The 17,148-nt window shown below is 52.7% G+C and overlaps 1 protein-coding gene across 1 annotated transcript; it reads left to right on the top strand.

Annotated features, from left to right (window-relative positions):
* The first annotated feature begins 846 nt into the window (after positions 1-846).
* Ifnl3 (interferon lambda 3) lies at positions 847-4,324 on the top strand. The gene is made up of 7 exons (XM_040734647.1): positions 847-2,198; positions 2,343-2,562; positions 2,650-2,837; positions 3,260-3,337; positions 3,629-3,772; positions 3,870-3,956; positions 4,039-4,324. Exons 2-7 carry the CDS (start codon positions 2,520-2,522, stop codon positions 4,135-4,137), a joined length of 639 nt encoding a protein of 212 aa, XP_040590581.1. The 5' UTR covers positions 847-2,198; positions 2,343-2,519; the 3' UTR covers positions 4,138-4,324.
* Positions 4,325-17,148: the final 12,824 nt, after the last annotated feature.

Below are 17,148 nucleotides of genomic sequence, written 5' to 3'. Positions count from 1 at the left end.
TGGTAGATGCACATGAATATGCAAATGAACACGCAAATGACCGTATTTCCCTGTAATCTTTGCTTCTTCTGCCAGCTCCGCCTCCCAGACCGCAAGGGCAGCTTCTAAGCAAGCAGGGAGCCACGCCCTAGCCCTTATCCAGGATGTTGAACTGTTGACCTCTCGCTGGTATCTTGAAGGAAAGAAAGAAGGGGTTTGGCGAGGGGGGAGGCAACTGTCGAACTCAGTCTCCTTTTCTCCCAGATTTCTCCAGTTCTCCGACCTCAAACGACACCCAAAGGAGAGGGCACGCAGGTTTCTCTGTGGCTCGGAGCGAACACCGCCACGCTGTACTCTCACTTCGATAGTGACCCTGGGCAGGTCTGGACGGACGGCTCTCCATGACTCTGCAGTTGTTTTTCCTTGAAAAGGCGGGCGAGCCACAGTCAGTTTGAGGTGACCTTGGCTTTTCAAAACCATGTTGACACAGAGCCTCCTTGACAGGTGGACATGGAAGTGTTCCACAAAAGGGTGCCTAGATCTTCACCGTGCGCTGCCTGCGACTTAGTCTAGAAAGTTCCTCTTTTGAGCTTTCTCTCCTTCCGTTTTGACTTGTCACCAGACGGTCTTCCCAGAAGGCATCAAAGTGATAAAAATGGCCTTCTGAACCCATGCTTTTGCCTGCTTTGTTTTATTTTATTTTCTCTACCTCCCCTGCCCCAATTGTTGTTGGTTTTTATGCTTTGCTTGGTTAGGTTTTCGTTGTTTTTTTTTTTTTAGACATGGTTTCTCAGTGTTGGTTTGAAGGCTGTCCTGGAACTCACTCTGTAGACCAGGCTGGCCTCAGACTCAGAGATTCGCCTGCTTCTGCCTCCCGAGTGCTGGGATTAAAGGCATGCGCCACCACTGCCCATCTGTTTGGTTGGTTTTTGTCTTAGGTTTCTGAGACAGGAGTTCTCGTAATTGCTCTGGCTACCTGGAACTTGCTCTATAGGCCAGACTGGTTTTGAATTCAGAGACCTACCTGTCTCGGCCTCCCAGGGGTTGGGATTGGGGTGAGGATCACGTCGCCCTGTTTGCCCGTTCTAATTTCTTTGTCACTTGCTGTAACACAGACTGCAGGGTCACGGTCCCATAGCCGCACTCTGCTGCAGGCTGGTGAAACAGCCCAGGAGAAATGGTTTGTGTTATCATGGACTTTTGTTGTTCCTGTTCTGAAACTTTATTATCCAGGCACCCCAGGCAGTGTCTACCATAAGTAGGGGCTGAATGGATCCTTAGAGAATGACTGAAGACCTTTCTGGTTTTTTTTTTAAAGATCTGTTTGTTTGGTTTTTTTTTACATATATGTTTATGGGCAGGGCGTATGGAGGGCAGAAGAGGGCGTGGGACCCTTTGGAACTGGAGTTACCGACAGTTGTGGGCTGCCACATGGGTGCTGGGAGTTGGACCCCAGTCCTCTGGAAGACCAGCCAGTGCTCTGAATCCTTGTGCCATCCCTCCAACCCTCAAATGAAGATGTTTGTCACAAGCGAGTCTGCCTCCCACCAAGCCACTGGCCAGCCATGTTCCTAAGCAGAGAAACTTGGGGACTGGGAGAGATGGGTCAACGGGTAAAGGGCTGGCCAGACTTGAGTCTGATACCGGGGACCCCATGGTAGAAAGAAAGAACTGATTTCCACAAGCACGAGTAAGTAATGAAATGGGGTGCTTTGCGGGGTTTTGTTTGCTTTTTGAAGAGAGTCTCTCTACACCCCTGCACTTCCTGGAACTCACTAAGTAGACCAGGCTGGCCTTGAACTCACAAAGATCTGCCAGCCTCCGCCTTCCCAGTGCTGGGAGTAAAGATGTATATCACCACACCTAGTTTTCTCTTTGAGCAATTTGGGAGCTAGCATGGGTCTCACACCTGTAATGTCAGCTTTCAGGAATTGGAAACAGAAAATGAAGTCCCAGGCCAGATTGAGCAGGACTCTAACTCAAATTAAACTGGAGCAATTTAGACTCAGCTATGGCCCAGCCACCTGGGAACATTCTCCAAACAAGGAAAGGGGAGAGCCTCTCCTCAGCATTGGGATTTTTCTCTCTACACCTCAGGCTGCTCTGCACCTCAGACAGGGATCTGCCACAGGACTCAGCCAGGACCAGAGCCTGTGCCCTGAAGCTGCCCTGTTCCCAGCTTCCTGTGGGAAGAAGGCTCATGACTCACCTTGCCCCAGGTAATCTTGGTCCTCGTCATTTTCTCTTTCGCTGCTGTAGAGTCTCACCTGCTCTAGCCCCGCCCTGCTCTGGGCTTCCCCAGTCTGGGCTCCCTTGGTGGCTGGTGTCAATCTCCAGCCTTGTTTTCACTTTTCCTACATCAGCTGGGGCTGCCCACGAGGCCAGGTTAAAAGCATGGAGTTGGGACCGCAGTGCACACTCTGCAGCTGCAGCATCCCAGCCGGGACACAGCCACAGACTGAGAGCCACACGGGAAGACCCAGGCCAGAGACAGGGAGCAAGACCCAGGAAGCCAGGGACAGCCTCCAGGGCACGACCGAATGCCCAGCTCCTCACAGACCCCAGAGAGCAGCATGAAGCCAGGTGAGTCCCCAGACTGGTGCGTGGGGTCGTGTCTGCACAGGCCCCATCCTCCAGCCCTCACTCTGTGCTTCTGTCCTCCTGAAACAGCTGGGGGCCGCCTGCTCCTCCTGCTGCTGCTGCTGCTGCTGCTGGCCGCGGTGCTGACGGGAGCCCGCGCTCATCCTGTGCCCAGGGCCACCAGGCTCCCACCAGATGCAAAGGATTGTCACATAGCCCGGTTCAAGTCTCTGCCCCCGCAAGAGCTGCAGGCCTTCAAGAAGGCCAAGGATGCCATAGTGAGTCTCCCTCTGCCCTCCTGTGTGGGCTAGCCTCCACCTCTCCCTTTCTGGGTGTAACCCCTTATGTTAGCCTGTATGAAAGTGCTCTCCACTCTTGCCCAGTGGGCTGACTTAAACTCTTGCTATAGTGGGCTAACCTCAGCCTTTCCTGCAGTGGGCTGACTGCCACCCCTGCTGCAGTGGGCTAACTTCCACCATCCTCTCAGTGAGCTAACCTCAGACTCTCCCACACTAGGATGACCTCCACCCTCCCCAACCTGGTCTATCTCTTGCTCTTAGTGCAGGGGCTACCTAGTATCTGCTACCATGGGGGAGCCTCTGTCTTTCTAGCAGTGACCTTCCCTTTTCCACCCCAGCCCCTCTGCAGTGGTCTAGCCTTCACCCTCCTGTATGGGCTAACCTGTGTCTTTGCCCTCCAGGAAGAGTGGCTGCTCAAGAAGGACGTCAGGTGCAGCTCCCGCCTCTTCCCCAGGGCCTGGGACCTGAAGCAGCTGCAGGTGAGCAGGGTCTTCACACAGCCTGCTCTGGGGGGCAGGGGGTGCCCACCGCGGAGCTGCTGGGGCCTGCACCCTCCCTTTCTCGTCCTCACAAGCCGTCCGTGACAGGTGCTCAACCTGACCACACTGGCTGTGGCCCCTCATCTGTCACCTGCCCCGACCTCTCCCTGTCCCCTTGCCCTGTCCTCTGTCCTGTCCCCTTGCCCTGTCCTCTGTCCTGTCCCCTTGCCCTGTCTCCCTCGACTCCCCCACCCCAGGTCCCTCACATGCTGTCTCTGTCTCCTTGCTCAGGTCCAGGAGCGCCCCGAGGCCTTGCAGGCTGAGCTGACCCTCACACTGAAGGTCCTGGAGAACGTGACTGACCCGGGCCTGGGCCCCATCCTGGACCAGCCTCTTCTCACCCTGAGCCACATCCACTCACAGCTGCAGGCCTGTGTGAGTCCTGGGTCCCTGCTCCTCCACACTGTGCTCCAGACACTGGGGACCCCGCATGTGGCAGCGGTAGGCTCACAGTCCCCTCCTCTGTCCACAGACTCAGCCTCAGCCTGCAGCAGAGCCCAGGCCCCCCAGCCGCCGCCTCTCCCGCTGGCTGCACAGGCTCCAGGAGGCCCAGGAGAAGGTGAGTCTGGGGAGGGCTTGGGGTCCGCAGAGCCTGGGAGCCCTGAGCCCCGGCAGCCCCTGAGCCAGCTCTGTCCTCCCAGGAGACCCCCGGCTGCCTGGAAGTCTCTGTCACTTCCAACCTCTTCCGCCTGCTCATCCGGGACCTGAAGTGTGTGGCCAGTGGAGACCAGTGTGACTGACCTTGGACTCTCCCGCCAGCTGCAGGAGTTCTGCAGTGTGTGGACTCACCAAGCCCCTGCCTTAATTTATAGCCACTCAGGGCTTTTAAAAATATTTATTTGTGTGTGGAGTCTTCAGACTCAGACCCCACAGAATGTCTATTTTTCTACTTTTGTAAACTTTCTACAAATACAGAGTGAGAAAAGACCTTTGTGGTGTGTTGTGTGTGTTTTGGTGTCGAGTCTTTCTTTCGCTGTCATGGCAAAGGACCACAACTTCAGCTCTACAGAGCTGGGCTATCCTGGGCTACTGCTTTCTGCCTCTGGGTGAGGAGTCAATGTGTCTGTCGGGCTCTTCCTGGGTTGTTCTGAGAAAGTCTCCTCTCTGTGGTTCCTGGTGTTGGCAGCAGGCTTCTCTGTACTCTCCTTTGGTTTGCCTTGGGAGACAGGGCTTCTGGTAGCCCAGGCTAGCCTCAGTTTGCTATGTTCCTTTCTCTCCCATTCCCCCTCTGGAATGCTGGGATTGCACGAGGTCACCACCGTGCCAGGCCCTAACAATAGCCACTCTTGCTTTACCAAAGATGCCCTGGCGGATAAAGCCACCTGCACTCTGTCATCTTCTCTTCTGGAACCTTCTCCAAGACAACGTGTGCCGCTCAGAGGGGTGACTCAGCATTCCATTCCCAAAGACAATGGTTCACGATGACACACAGCCTCCTGTAGCTCAGGCTGCCCTCAAACTTACTGTGTGGCTGGGTGACAGGGGTGTGCCACCAAGTCCAGATTTATGCAGTGCTGGGATTGTACCCACAGCTTCATGCACATATGCACATGTATGCAGGTACACATGCCTGTGTGTGTGTTCACACTGGCTCATATGCACATGTATGCAGGTACACATGCACACGTGTGTTTGTGTGTGCTCACTCTGGCGCATATGCACATGTATGCAGGTACACATGTGTGTGTGTGTGTGTGTCCATGTCGAGGATGTAAGTGGCCATCGGGTGTCTCCCTCCACCACTCTCCACTTTGATTCTTGAGGTGGGGTCTCTCACTGAAGCAGAGCTCACTGTTTCAGACAGACAGCTTGCCCTGGGGAACCCCTGTCTCCACCTTTGAGTGCTAGGGTCACAGGAGGGTCACAGGAGGGTCACATGAGAGTCACAGGAGGGTCACGGGAGGGTCACGGGAGGGTCACGGGAGGGTCAAAGGAGGGTCATCACGTCCACACAGCGTCTACAGGTGTTCTGGGGATCCAAAGCTCAGTCCTCACACTGCAGTGACAGATACTGTATCCACTGAGCGTCTCCCTGATGCTTGCAATTTTGATTCTAAGATGTTTCTTTCTGGCGAGGGACTTTCCAGGCTGACCAGATGGCTCTGTGGCACTTGCTACTTAGTCTGCCTGATGACCTGAGTTTGGTCCTTAAACTGAATGACGGAAGGAGAAAATTGGCTCCTGAAAGTGATCTCCGGCTTTTGTGTGTCCTTTCCTTCACACCATACACACACATGCACATACACACACGCATGCACACACACGTATGCACACACATGTATGCACATACACGCATGGGCACACACATGCGCATGCACACACATACACACACACACACACACACACACACACTGACTTGAGGCTGAGAATTAAAGGTGCTTGACCTCCAAGCCTGATGATATGAATTTAATCCTGGAGGTCCATGTGGTGGGAGGAGAGGTCTGACTCTCTGGTCCCCTGAATCAAGTATGCATAACCATTGTCACACGGAGACCCCAGTAGAGCCTCTCAGAGCCTCCTCATCCTCCCCAGTGCCATTGCGGGCACACAAGGCAAAGGAACCCTGTCTTCATCAGGTGCAGAGATCAAAACATTTTCCCTGTGACACGCTAATTCCCAGCTTCCTTCTGTGCGCACTGAGAAACGTCCCCGAGGCAGTTGTTATAACTGCAGTAACTGGGAAGCAGAAGGGGGCTGGAGCTGTCTGTCAGGAGGCAGTGTGGTGTGAGACAGGCTTCGAGGGCGCCCGGGGACAGGCAGAGTGGCTGCTGCGTTCCGTGGGCCACCTCGTGGCAGGTGTGCGGAGTCTGAGCAGCGGCATCCAGGTGTCCCTCTCCTGAACACTGGGAGCGGGTTACTCTGTGTGTCACAACGACGCCGAGGTGTGACCCAGGGTGTGGGTGCTGCTTATGGGTCCTCACAGTAAACACAGAACCTCAGAGGTTAGCCATAGGTGAGAGCCTGGGAGCCGGGCAGAGAGGAGGCAGAGATCAGAGCCGTGGAAGAGCCTCTGAGGTAGAGGAGCCCTGGGCTGGTCCCCACCCACAGCCGCAGCTGGCCTTCTTCATGTGGAGCCTGGTTGTAAGTGCAGGCTGTTCTTGGTTTTGTTTAACTTTAAACACTCGATTTTTCTATCTATATGTGTGCGCACGCATGTGTGTCTACTGGGGCTGGAGTTAAGGTGACTGTAAGCCTTATTATGTGGGTGCTGGGAATTGAACTCAGGACCTGTGGAAGAGCAGCCAGTGCTCTTAACCATGGAGCCATCTCTCCAGCCCCTCTTCAATGTTTCTTTTCTTTTTTCTTTTTGGTTTTTCGAGAATGTTTTTCCCTGTATTGTTTTGGAGGCTGTCCTGGAATTTGTGCTATAGACCGGGCTGGCCTCGAACTCACAAAGATCCGCCTGCCTCTGCTTCCCGAGTGCCGGGATTAAAGGTGTGCGCCACCAACGCCCGGCTTCAATCTTTTTTTCTTTGTGAAAAATACGCACATTACCACCATATCCATCGGACTTTTTCACATGTATTTCTTATTTGGGGCGCATGTACTTACCATGGGGATTTGAGAAAGCTTTGTGGAGTCTGTTTCTCTCCCACCATGTGGATCTCTGGGATGGAGCGTGGTTGGCTGCAAGTGCCTTTCCTTGCTGAGCTGCCTCACTGGCCCCGCCGTGCTCATGATGAAGCGTGCAGTTTGGTGATCTCAAACACACTCACGTTGTCCTGCAATGGGTTCCCAGAAGTCTTTGCGTCTTCCCGGGTGAGGCGGTTCACCCCTATAATCTTAGGAAGCTGAGGCAAGGGGATGAGGAGTTTGAGGCCAGCCCGGGTTACCTGGCTATTCCCTATCTCTAAAGACAAAAGAGCTCAGCGTTCTGAGCAGCCGCTGCTGCTCTCGCATGGGACCTGGGTTTATTTAGTTCCAGCACCGCCACAGGTCCTCAAAGGTCTGCAGCTCCAATTCTGTGCCAGAGGATCCGATGCCCCCTTCCGGCCTCCACCTGCACGATGCAGTCATGCACACAGAGTAAAAACAAACCAATCCTTTAAAAAGAAAACAAAACAGAATAGCAAGTCTTTCCATCATGCATCGAACTCTGCTCCCATTTAGACACCAAATTCCCTTCTTCCTCCTGGCGGCTGTCGCTTTCGCTTTGTCTCTGGGAAGCTGGCCTCTTTGGGAGCATCCTAAGCTGGTCCTCTTATGCCTGGCTTGTCTCGCTTATCATGATGTCTGCAAACTTCATCTCTGATGGAGCATACACATGTCAGAGCACTCTTTCTTTCGAAGACTGCATTACATTTTGCTGATTCAGTCTTATTACTTGGAAGTCTAAGGGGTTTTTTATTGATTATATATTATTAGTATTAGTATTGTTGGTTTTTTGAGTCAGGGTTTCTCTGTGTAGCCCTGGCTGTCCTGGTAATCAGTATGTAGACCAGGCTGGCCTGGAACTCAGAGATCTGCCCACTCTGCCTCCTGAGTGCTTAGATTAAAGGCGTGTGTCTGGCCGGGAAGTCTGAGTTTTAAACCACTAAGTCTCGAAACTCACACTAGCAGATTTTAAAGCCTACTTAGAATGAATGGAAATATGGGTGGGTTTTCTGCCTTCTATGAGTGGGGGTGGTAGGTCAGAAGTCCTGTCCTAGGCGTGGGTGTGGGAATGGGGTGGGGTCACACACACTGTCCCCTTTTGCTGAGCACATGCTGGCTTTTAAGCATGTCTGGCTTCCAAACCCTGGGGTCATGGAGCTAGTGGGGGCAACAGCATGGTATTTCTCGACGGTCTTCTCCGTCTAGGCAACCTTTATTTGAGTACCCTACTCTCAGGAAACATTTCGCGGGTGTCTAACCAGCCGCCTCCATTATTGGCAGGAGGTGGGAAGCTAAGTCCTAACACTCTCTTCCATGCCGGCACTCATGTCCTCCTTCTTGGCTCCCGGCAAGGTGAGGTTTGTATCAAGTTTCCCTTTCCCTGAAGTCACCAGGCCCTGTCAGGTTCCGGCCTCCCCGAGCCTGAGGCTCCCCCTGGCGGCGGGTACAGACCTCACGCCACTTTTCTCCACTCAGCTCTGCAGCCCCGCCTGGCTAATCTGGCAGGATGGATGGATGGATGGAGCCCAGACCAGGCTGAGATTCCAGATAGGGCTGAGGGGTCCCATACTTTGAAGATGAAGATGGGTGTGAGGTCAGAGATTCCCAATGGGGGCCCCTAGACCACCCAGACAGACAGGCACCCTGGGGAAGAGGGTCGGAAGCCAGGAATAGGTAGGGCGAGCCGAGAGTGAGTTGCAGGGAGGCAGTAGTTTGCAGCTAACAACATCCTTCCTGTGGGGGGTAACCTGCTCCGCTCCTGCACGGGCTAACCTTCACCCTCCTGTAGGGACCAACCTGTGACCTTGCCTTCCAGCAAGAGTGGCTGCCGTCGGGGGCAGTTTTTACCTCTTCTCCCGTGCCTGGGGTCCGGGGGCAGCTGCGGGTGAGTTGGAGTCAGTACCAGCCTGCCCTCTGCTGGCCCCCTCATCTGCTCCTCTTTGGTTCCTCCATCTTCTTCCGGTTTCTCGTTTCTACTCCGGTCCTCGCATTCTCCGCTGTGCCCTCTCCTCTTCCTAGCCTGTCCCTGGATGTTTTCCTTCCGTCTTTTCTCCCAACAGCTCTTCCCACCTGAACTCTTGAGTATGTCTCATGCCCCGTGGCATTGCAGGATGAGATAAACCGGACAGTGAGGGTCCTGGAGAGTGAGGGGTTGACTCGGTCATGGGCGATGTACTCACTACTTTCACATCCGTGTGACCACTCTTCCGGAGAGACGACTTAAAGGACCAAGGCTTTGTTTTCATCCATGGATCCAGAGGTTTTAAGCTGCGTACGCTTATCAGATCAGCTCCTTTCGGGGCAGTGGCAGTATGTGGTCCAGGCTGTTCACAGAAGACCAAGAAAGCAGAGAGGGAGGCAGGAACCAGGGTACCACCTCTGGAAGCGCCAGTTGCTCTTACAGGGGACCTGGGTTCGGTTCCCAGCACCCGCATGGTGGTTCATAACTGCTTTAACTCCAATTCTGGGGGATCTGATGCCCTCTTCTGGCTCCTGGGGGCACTGCACCCACACGGTGCACATACAGGCAAAACACTCATACACATAAGAGTAAAAATGCCTCACTGAGTGACAGCGCCTGGAGGACTCTGTCATCTTTGACCCTTTCCACCTGCTTCTCTGTGTTAAAGGCAAGCAGCACCACCGCCATGTTTATTTTAAAATTTTTATTATGTTAATTTATGTAGCTTGTGTGCAGAAGGGCAGAGGTCAGAGGACCACTAGTGTGAGCTGATTCTCTCATTCCACATGTGGGTCCCATAGTTCAAACTTGGTCCCGGGTCATCAGGCTTGGGGACAAACGCTTGTATCCACTAAGCCATCTTGCTGGCCCAATAAGCCTGACCTTGAGGGTCTGTTTTGAGTAGCCACGGTTACTCTGATAAAAATGGGAAGAGTTGGCCAGGTGGTGGTGGCGCACGCCTTTAATCCCAGCACCCGGGGCAGAGGCAGGCTGATCTCTGTGAGTTCGAGGCCAGCCTGGTGTACAGAGCGAGTTCCAGGATAGCTGGGGCTACACAGAGGAACTGTGTCTCGAAAAAACAAATAAAAGTTCTACGACAGTGGTGAGAGACAGAGACAAAGACATACATACCCCCTCACACACACACATACCCTCTCCCCGTACACACACACACATACACATGCTCACACACACATACACACACACGCACATATACACACGCACACACACACACCCTACACACACACCCTACACATGCACACGCGCGCGCGCACGTGTTTGGGGAGTGGAAAAGGTAGAACATAAAAGAATGGCTGAGGGTGTCCTAAGGGATTCTGGCAGCCATCATGGGACGGCTCCCTGCATGTAATTGCCACAGGGATGACCAGCATAGCTGATGAGGCTGCGTGTGGGTCCCCTCAGCCTGCGTCTGCACACTCATGCCTTGGAGCCTCTATGCGTGTCACCAGGGGTGCGCCCGAGTGTGGCTGCGTTCTGCCACATCGCTTCATGTAGCTTTGAGCCCGAGGCAACGTCTCAAGCCATCTTCCAAACACCCATGATTGTGAGTGGCGGTTTATGTAGAATGGAGATTTGGGGGCTGGGGCATTGCTCAGTGGTAGGGCACAGGTGCTGCCCTGGGTTCCGTCACCCAGAACCAGAGGAAGAGGAAGACTAACCAGGTGTCGTGACACATCTGCAAACCCAGCGTTCTGGGGCGACTGTGAATTTAAGGCCAGCTTGGGCTACATAGCGAGACCCGGGCACAGACAGAATGCGGGTTGCTTCTTAGCTTGAGAGGCCGAGAGACTGACTGCTTTCTTTTTCTCCGTCTCCATCTGCCGAAGTCACCATAGAGCCGGGCCTGGCCTTGAACCCCTGATCTTCCAGTCTGTGCTCCAAGGGATGGGATTACTGGTGTGTGCCGCCACACTCGGCCTCAAAGAAGATTCTCTTCAGCTTCTGTGGCGTTGCAAGGGCTCTTCATGACATACCTGAGTGTAGTTTCTGGCTTCTAGAACTTGCATATATTCAACTGTACAAGTCAGTGCCAAAGTGTTCCTGTCAGAGCTCTCACGCATTCTTTTCCCTTATAGTACACTTGCCCCCACTTACGCTGCTTTGAGTGGGTTTCTATTGTTTCCAACCAAAATGAATTTTAACCTATCTGAGCCATCAAGAATGACTACGGGATGACAGCAAGTCTGTGATATTCCTCCCAAGAGATCCTACCTCAACAGCCGTCACCTGCTGCAGTTTCAAAACTCACGTGGAAACTTGTCACACCAAGAGCATTGAAAGATGGGACCTGTAAGAGGTGATGACGTCACGAGCATGTCACCGTCACAAACGGGTGAAGCTGGCTACAAGTGGGAGTGAATTAGCTCTAACAGGAGCGGAGGCGGGAGAGCAGAGGCGGGAGAGCCCCTCCATTCTCGCACACACACACACGCCCTCTGCTGTGGCTGCACAGTAAGAAGGCACCAAGACCAAGCTTGGTAGCTCACTCCTGTAAGCTCAGCACTTGCAGGCAGAGGCAGGGGGATCAGGAACAGTTGCAACTGCATGGTGAAGCCAGTCTGGGCTGTGTGAGATCCTGCCTCAAAAATGAAGCATGAGGACCAGGGAAAGCACTCAGCGGGTGATAGAATTTGAGGGCTCCAGTTTATTTATTTATTTAGGTTTTTGAGACAGGGTCTCTCTGGGCAGCCCTGTAACTTGCTCTGTAGAAGAGACATTGCCTCTGGAGTGCTGGGATTAAGGGCATACGCTACTCCACCGCCACCTGGCCAGCGCCCAAGTTTAAAGCGAGGTGGCCAAGGTGCCCTGTGACCTCAGTGCTGGAGGAAGGGGGGAGAGGTGGACACAGGGAGCTTCCTGAAGATCACTGAGCGGCCATTGAGCTGGTGGTGAGCCCCAGGTTCAGTGAGAGACTAGGTCTCAAAAAGTAGGGTGGAGAGTGATAGAGGAAGATGATTCACATGTGTGGGCAAACGGGCACATACACACATGAACACATACACACATGAACACATACACACATGAACACATACACACAGGGACACACGCAAACGCATGGGTACACACACATACACATACAGGTACAGACATCTATACATACAAACACACACAGGCACACACACATACACACAAACACACCCACACCCCCCCACGCACACACACGCATGCGCACACGCGTGCACACACATGCGCAGTCTTCCTGCCTCTGCTTCTGGGTAGCTTGGATGACAGTTCTGCACCACCAGGTCCATTTTTTTGGTTTGGTGTGGTTTAGTGTGGTGTGGTTTGGTGTGGTGTGGTTTGATGTGGTATGGTTTGGTGTGGTGTGGTGTGGTGTGGTTTGATGTGATTTGGTGTGGTGTGGTTTGGTGCAGTTTGGTTTAGTTGGATTGGCTTGGATTGGTACTGGGAATTAAACCCTGGGTCTATTATACGGTCGACTCACACCTCTAGGCCACATTATATTTTTATTGCTTTGTGTGTGTGTGTGTGTGTGTGTGTGTGTGTGTGTGTGTGTCTGTCTGTCTGTCTGGAACTTCTGTCGTCTGAGACACCACAGCAAAAGGAGCACACACTTCCTTTTTCTTAGCAGATCTTAGCCTCCTCAGGCAAGGACTTTTTTCTTCTCTTCCTCTTGAGCTGTTTCTCCTTTTCCCAGGCAGGAGCCGTTTGGGCTTCTCTTTCTCTTCTGAGTTGCCCGCCCAGATCCAGTGGGCAGGGCTGCCTGGCCACAGGGAAGATCAGGGCCCCAGGTGGGACAAAACAGGACAATGAAAGGATTCATCCCGACTCTCAGAAGGTTGTGTAAATCTAACTGGTTAATTGGAATGGGATGCAGCTCACAGGCAGCTTAGCACACTCCAGACCCTGGTTCCATCCCTAGGACAGAGAGAAAAACAATAAAACTTGGATGACAATAGGGTAAAGTAACTCAGTGGTAGAGCCCTGCCTAGAATCCCCCAGTGAGGGGCTGGGGATGTGGCTCAATGGTAGAGCCCCTGCCTAGAATTCCCCAGTGAGGGGCTGGGGGTGTGGCTCAATGGCAGAGGACTTACCTGGCATACATAAAGCTCTGAACTCCATCCTCAGTACCACAAACACTATCAATATACACACAGTGGCACATTTACATACACACCGATCTCTAAGTAGAAGAAATCAAAAATAAATAAATAAAAACAATATATGAACTGGGAGGCTGAGGCAATGGTTCAGCAGTTAAGAGCCCTTGCTGTTGTTATAGAGAACCTGAGTTTGGCTCTCCACGACCTACATCAGGTGGTGCACAACCAACCAGCTGTTACTCAGCTCCAGAGCACCCAATACAGTCTTCTCCCTCTGAGAGCACCCACATGCACACACCCACTCATAGACACACAGATTTTAAAATAGAAATGTCTCTTTAAGACAATCCTGCTATGTATATAATAATGACATGTCTGTCTGCAGGGACCATGTCTGTGGCATGGTCCCCTCAGATGACATCACCCGGTAAGTCACCACCATCTGGTGTGAGTAGTCTGTAATGTTTGCACAAGTCCATGACACAGCTCTTAGGATGTGTCCCCGGCTGGGCGTTGGTGGCGCACGCCTTTAATCCCAGCACTTGGGAGGCAGGGGCAGGCGGATCTCTGTGAGTTCGAGACCAGCCTGGACTACCAAGCGAGTTCCAGGACAGCCTCCAAAGCCACAGAGAAACCCTGTCTCGAAAAACAAAAACAAAACAACAACAAAAAAAAAGCATGTGTCCCCATGGTTAAGTCGTGAGTGACTGAAGAAAACAATTCCACAGGGTACCTGCCATTCTTCAGCAGCAGTGACTTCTGACGGCCTGGTATGCTCAGCATTGATCGCAAGTCTTCGGTATGCACGAAACACATACAAACAACATTTTCACTTATATTTAAAAAAAAAACAGTGGGGCAGTGGTGATACACACCTTTAATCCCAGCACTCGGGAGGCAGAGGCAGGTGGATCTCTGTGAGTTCGAGGCCAGCCTGGTCTACAGAGCGAGTTCCAGGACAACCTCCAAAGCGATGCAGAGAAACCCTGTCTGGAAAAACCAAAAACCAGCCAACCAACCAACCAACCAACCAAACAAACAAACAAAAAAAACAAAACAAAAACAAAAAACAATCAACCAAATAAACAAAGCCTCCTCTTTTCCTTTACTTTCTATTTTATGTGTATGGGTGTTTTGCCTGTATGCATGTCTGAGCATCACATATGTGCAGTGCCCACAGAGTAGGTCAGGTCCCTTGGAACCATCGGTATAGATGCTGTGAGCTGTTATGTGGGTGCTGGGAACTGAACCTGGGTCGTCTTGAACAACAGCAAATGCTCCTAGTCTCCGAGCCATCTCTCTAGTGCTCCTTGGGACAGGGTTTCTCTGCGTAGCCCTGACTGGCCTGGAACTCACTCTGTAGACCAGGCTGCCTCGAACTCGGAGATCTTCCTGTCCCTGCCTCCCGAGTGCTGGGGGTAAAGGTGTGTGCCACCGCAGCCAGTTTCATATTTACACGTAAAACTCCGTGTGGGTGAGTGTGTGTCTGTGAGCACCTGCCACGGCGTTTGTGGAGACGTCAGAGGGCAGCTTTAGGAACTGCTTCTCTCCTTCCAGCACACATGGGCTCCAGGAAGTGACATCAGCCACCGAGCCGTCTCCAGGCCAGCTGTGTTATTCAGACCCCATGCCATCCATAACGGTACTCGAGCGTAGTGATTACTCTAAACGAGACACATTCCTTTTCCTCCCAGGGGTGATTTCACATGGGCAGCAATCTCCTTTATTCTGGGCTGCTGGAAAAATGTCGAATCAAGGTTGAGGGATCTAAAAAGAGGATTTCTTTTACTAATCAAAATGTGTGGCTGGAAATTTAAAGAAGGAGCCAACCTTTCTTTCCAGTGCATTCCCAGAGTCCTTTGCAACGTGCTCGTTAGGGCCCCTTTCATATGGTATCTGAGTTATCGATTTACCGTCTGGCTCTCTGAGGCCCATGGATTCCTCAAGGGCGAGGCATTCTTACGTTCTTCCTGGGAAAGACTGTTGTGTGGGGTGTTTGTTTTTCTGAGCTTCTCTAGTGTCTGTGAACACTCGGTGAAGAGACTTGCTCCCGAGTGGAGGTGCTGAACATGTGCGCACATAAACTAGTTGGATGCCTGTGTGGGGGTGTGAACGGTGGAGACTTTGTGGAGTGTGGGGCTGGAGTGAGCGAGGGGTGGGCCTTGCAGGTGATGGTGCCCTGATTGCACTGGGACCAGGATGTTGGTGGCTGTTTCTCTCTAGGCCTGTGTATTGAACCTGTGTCTTCCACACTACATTCAGAGTGTGCCCTTTAGAATCCCTGGAGAAGGACTGGGGGTGTGACTCAGTGGTAGAGCCCCCTGCCTAGAATCCCCCAGTGAGGGGCTGGGGGCGTGGCTCAGTGGTAGAGCCCTTGCCTAGAATTCCCCAGTGAGGGGCTGGGGGCGTGGCTCAGTGGTAGAGCCCTTGCCTAGAATCCCCCAGTGAGGAGCTGGGGGCGTGGCTCAGTGGTAGAGCCCTTGCCTAGAATCCCCCAGTGAGGAGCTGAGGGTATGACTCGGTGGTAGAGCCCCTGCAAGGGGCTGGGGGTGTGGCTCAGTGATAGAGTATCTGCTTAACTATCTGTGACTCCACATATCACAAAAACAAAGGCTAGTAAAAACACCAGAGACTAGATGGCCAACATCAGTTCCTCTTCCTACATGTGTGTTGGGTGGGGTAGCTGTGCCATGGCCTGTTCTGTAGTCCCTATGATGGTGGTGTGTGGTGTGAGACATGCTGTGGTCCCTTTCCTGGGACCCTCCTGGGTGTACGCAGCTGTAGGTGACTGCACCACACTCTGGTATCTATGGCTCCACGCCTGTGGACCAAGAGTTGGGCCTCTATGACCCTGAGGCCCGAAAGGTTCCTGGGAAGTTAGCAGCTGGAGATTAGATTGCGTGAATCATGAGAATGGAAAGAGGGACAAAGAGCTGGGTCTGGCCTGGGGCAGGTGAGGGTCTCAGGGTTGTGCTAAGAATAGGGGTGACCCTGCATCTGACCCAGCAGGTCGCAGGCTCTGCACATTTACACATACGATTTCACACTTGCCTGATATTTTCTACGAGGTATTCACATGCATTTACAAATAACAATGACGTGGGTGGTGTGTGGTGGTTTGGACTCATTATAAATGGCCTTGTTGATCAGTGTTATCATCTATGATCCTACTGAGGGCAGAATCAACCAAAGCTCAGAGAGATAAGTACACCTGTCCCAAGGCACTCAGCAAGCACTTGGCAGAGTTTACGCTCCAGGCTGCAGAGATAGCTCAGGGGGTAAAGCACTTGCCTTGCGAGCCTGAGGCTGGGGCTGTGGTGGTGCGTGCCTGTAATCTCAGTACTGGGGGGCGGGCACAGGAGAATGAAGAAGCCGGCCTCCTGGTGCTCTCACGGGACCTACCCGCTTACTCCTTGCACTTGAATCTGAAATAGGTCCCATCCCTGTGAGGTTCAGGGTCATAGAGGAGCTGGGGTCCAGACCCAGGCGATCTGGATCCCTGGGCAATTCTACTACGTTTTATAAGCTTTATTTGTTATTACCCCGTGCATGATGGTCAGGCTGCAGAGGTCACAGGAGACTGCCGTGGAGTCGGTACTCTTCCTTGGCTTCTGTGTGGGTCACAGGCACTGAACTGGGGCTGTCACCCCTTCGCCCGGTGAACCTTCTTGGCAGCCTCGGTACTCCCTGTTTTGTGTGTGCGCTTGTGGATATTTATAGTATGTGAGCGTTCATGTGTTTGCACATGTGCTTGTGGGCGTGTAAAGATCAGAGCTTGACATTCAGCAGCACCGGGGGCCCTTCTCATAAAAATGCTGTTTATGCATTTATTTATTTGAGACAGGGTTTCCCTGTGCAGTCCTGGCTGCCCTGGAACTCTCTCTATAGACTAGGCTGGCCTCGAACTCAGATACCTGCCTCGTCCTGCCGAGTGCTGGGATTAAAGGTGTGCACCACCACCTTGATTTCTTTTTGTTAATTTTTTTATTTCATGGGCATTCATCTTTTGTCTGTAGGTATGGAGCAACAGGTGGCTGGGAATTGAACCCAGGTCCTCTGGAAGAACAGTGAGTGCTCTTAACCACTGAGCCAACTCTCCGGCTCTCCAC

The sequence above is a fragment of the Mesocricetus auratus genome, unplaced genomic scaffold (genome assembly GCF_017639785.1).
Source record: "Mesocricetus auratus isolate SY011 unplaced genomic scaffold, BCM_Maur_2.0 Super-Scaffold_100038, whole genome shotgun sequence".
NCBI classification, from domain to species: Eukaryota; Metazoa; Chordata; class Mammalia; order Rodentia; family Cricetidae; genus Mesocricetus; species Mesocricetus auratus.
This window is presented reverse-complemented; position numbering and strand designations above follow the sequence as displayed.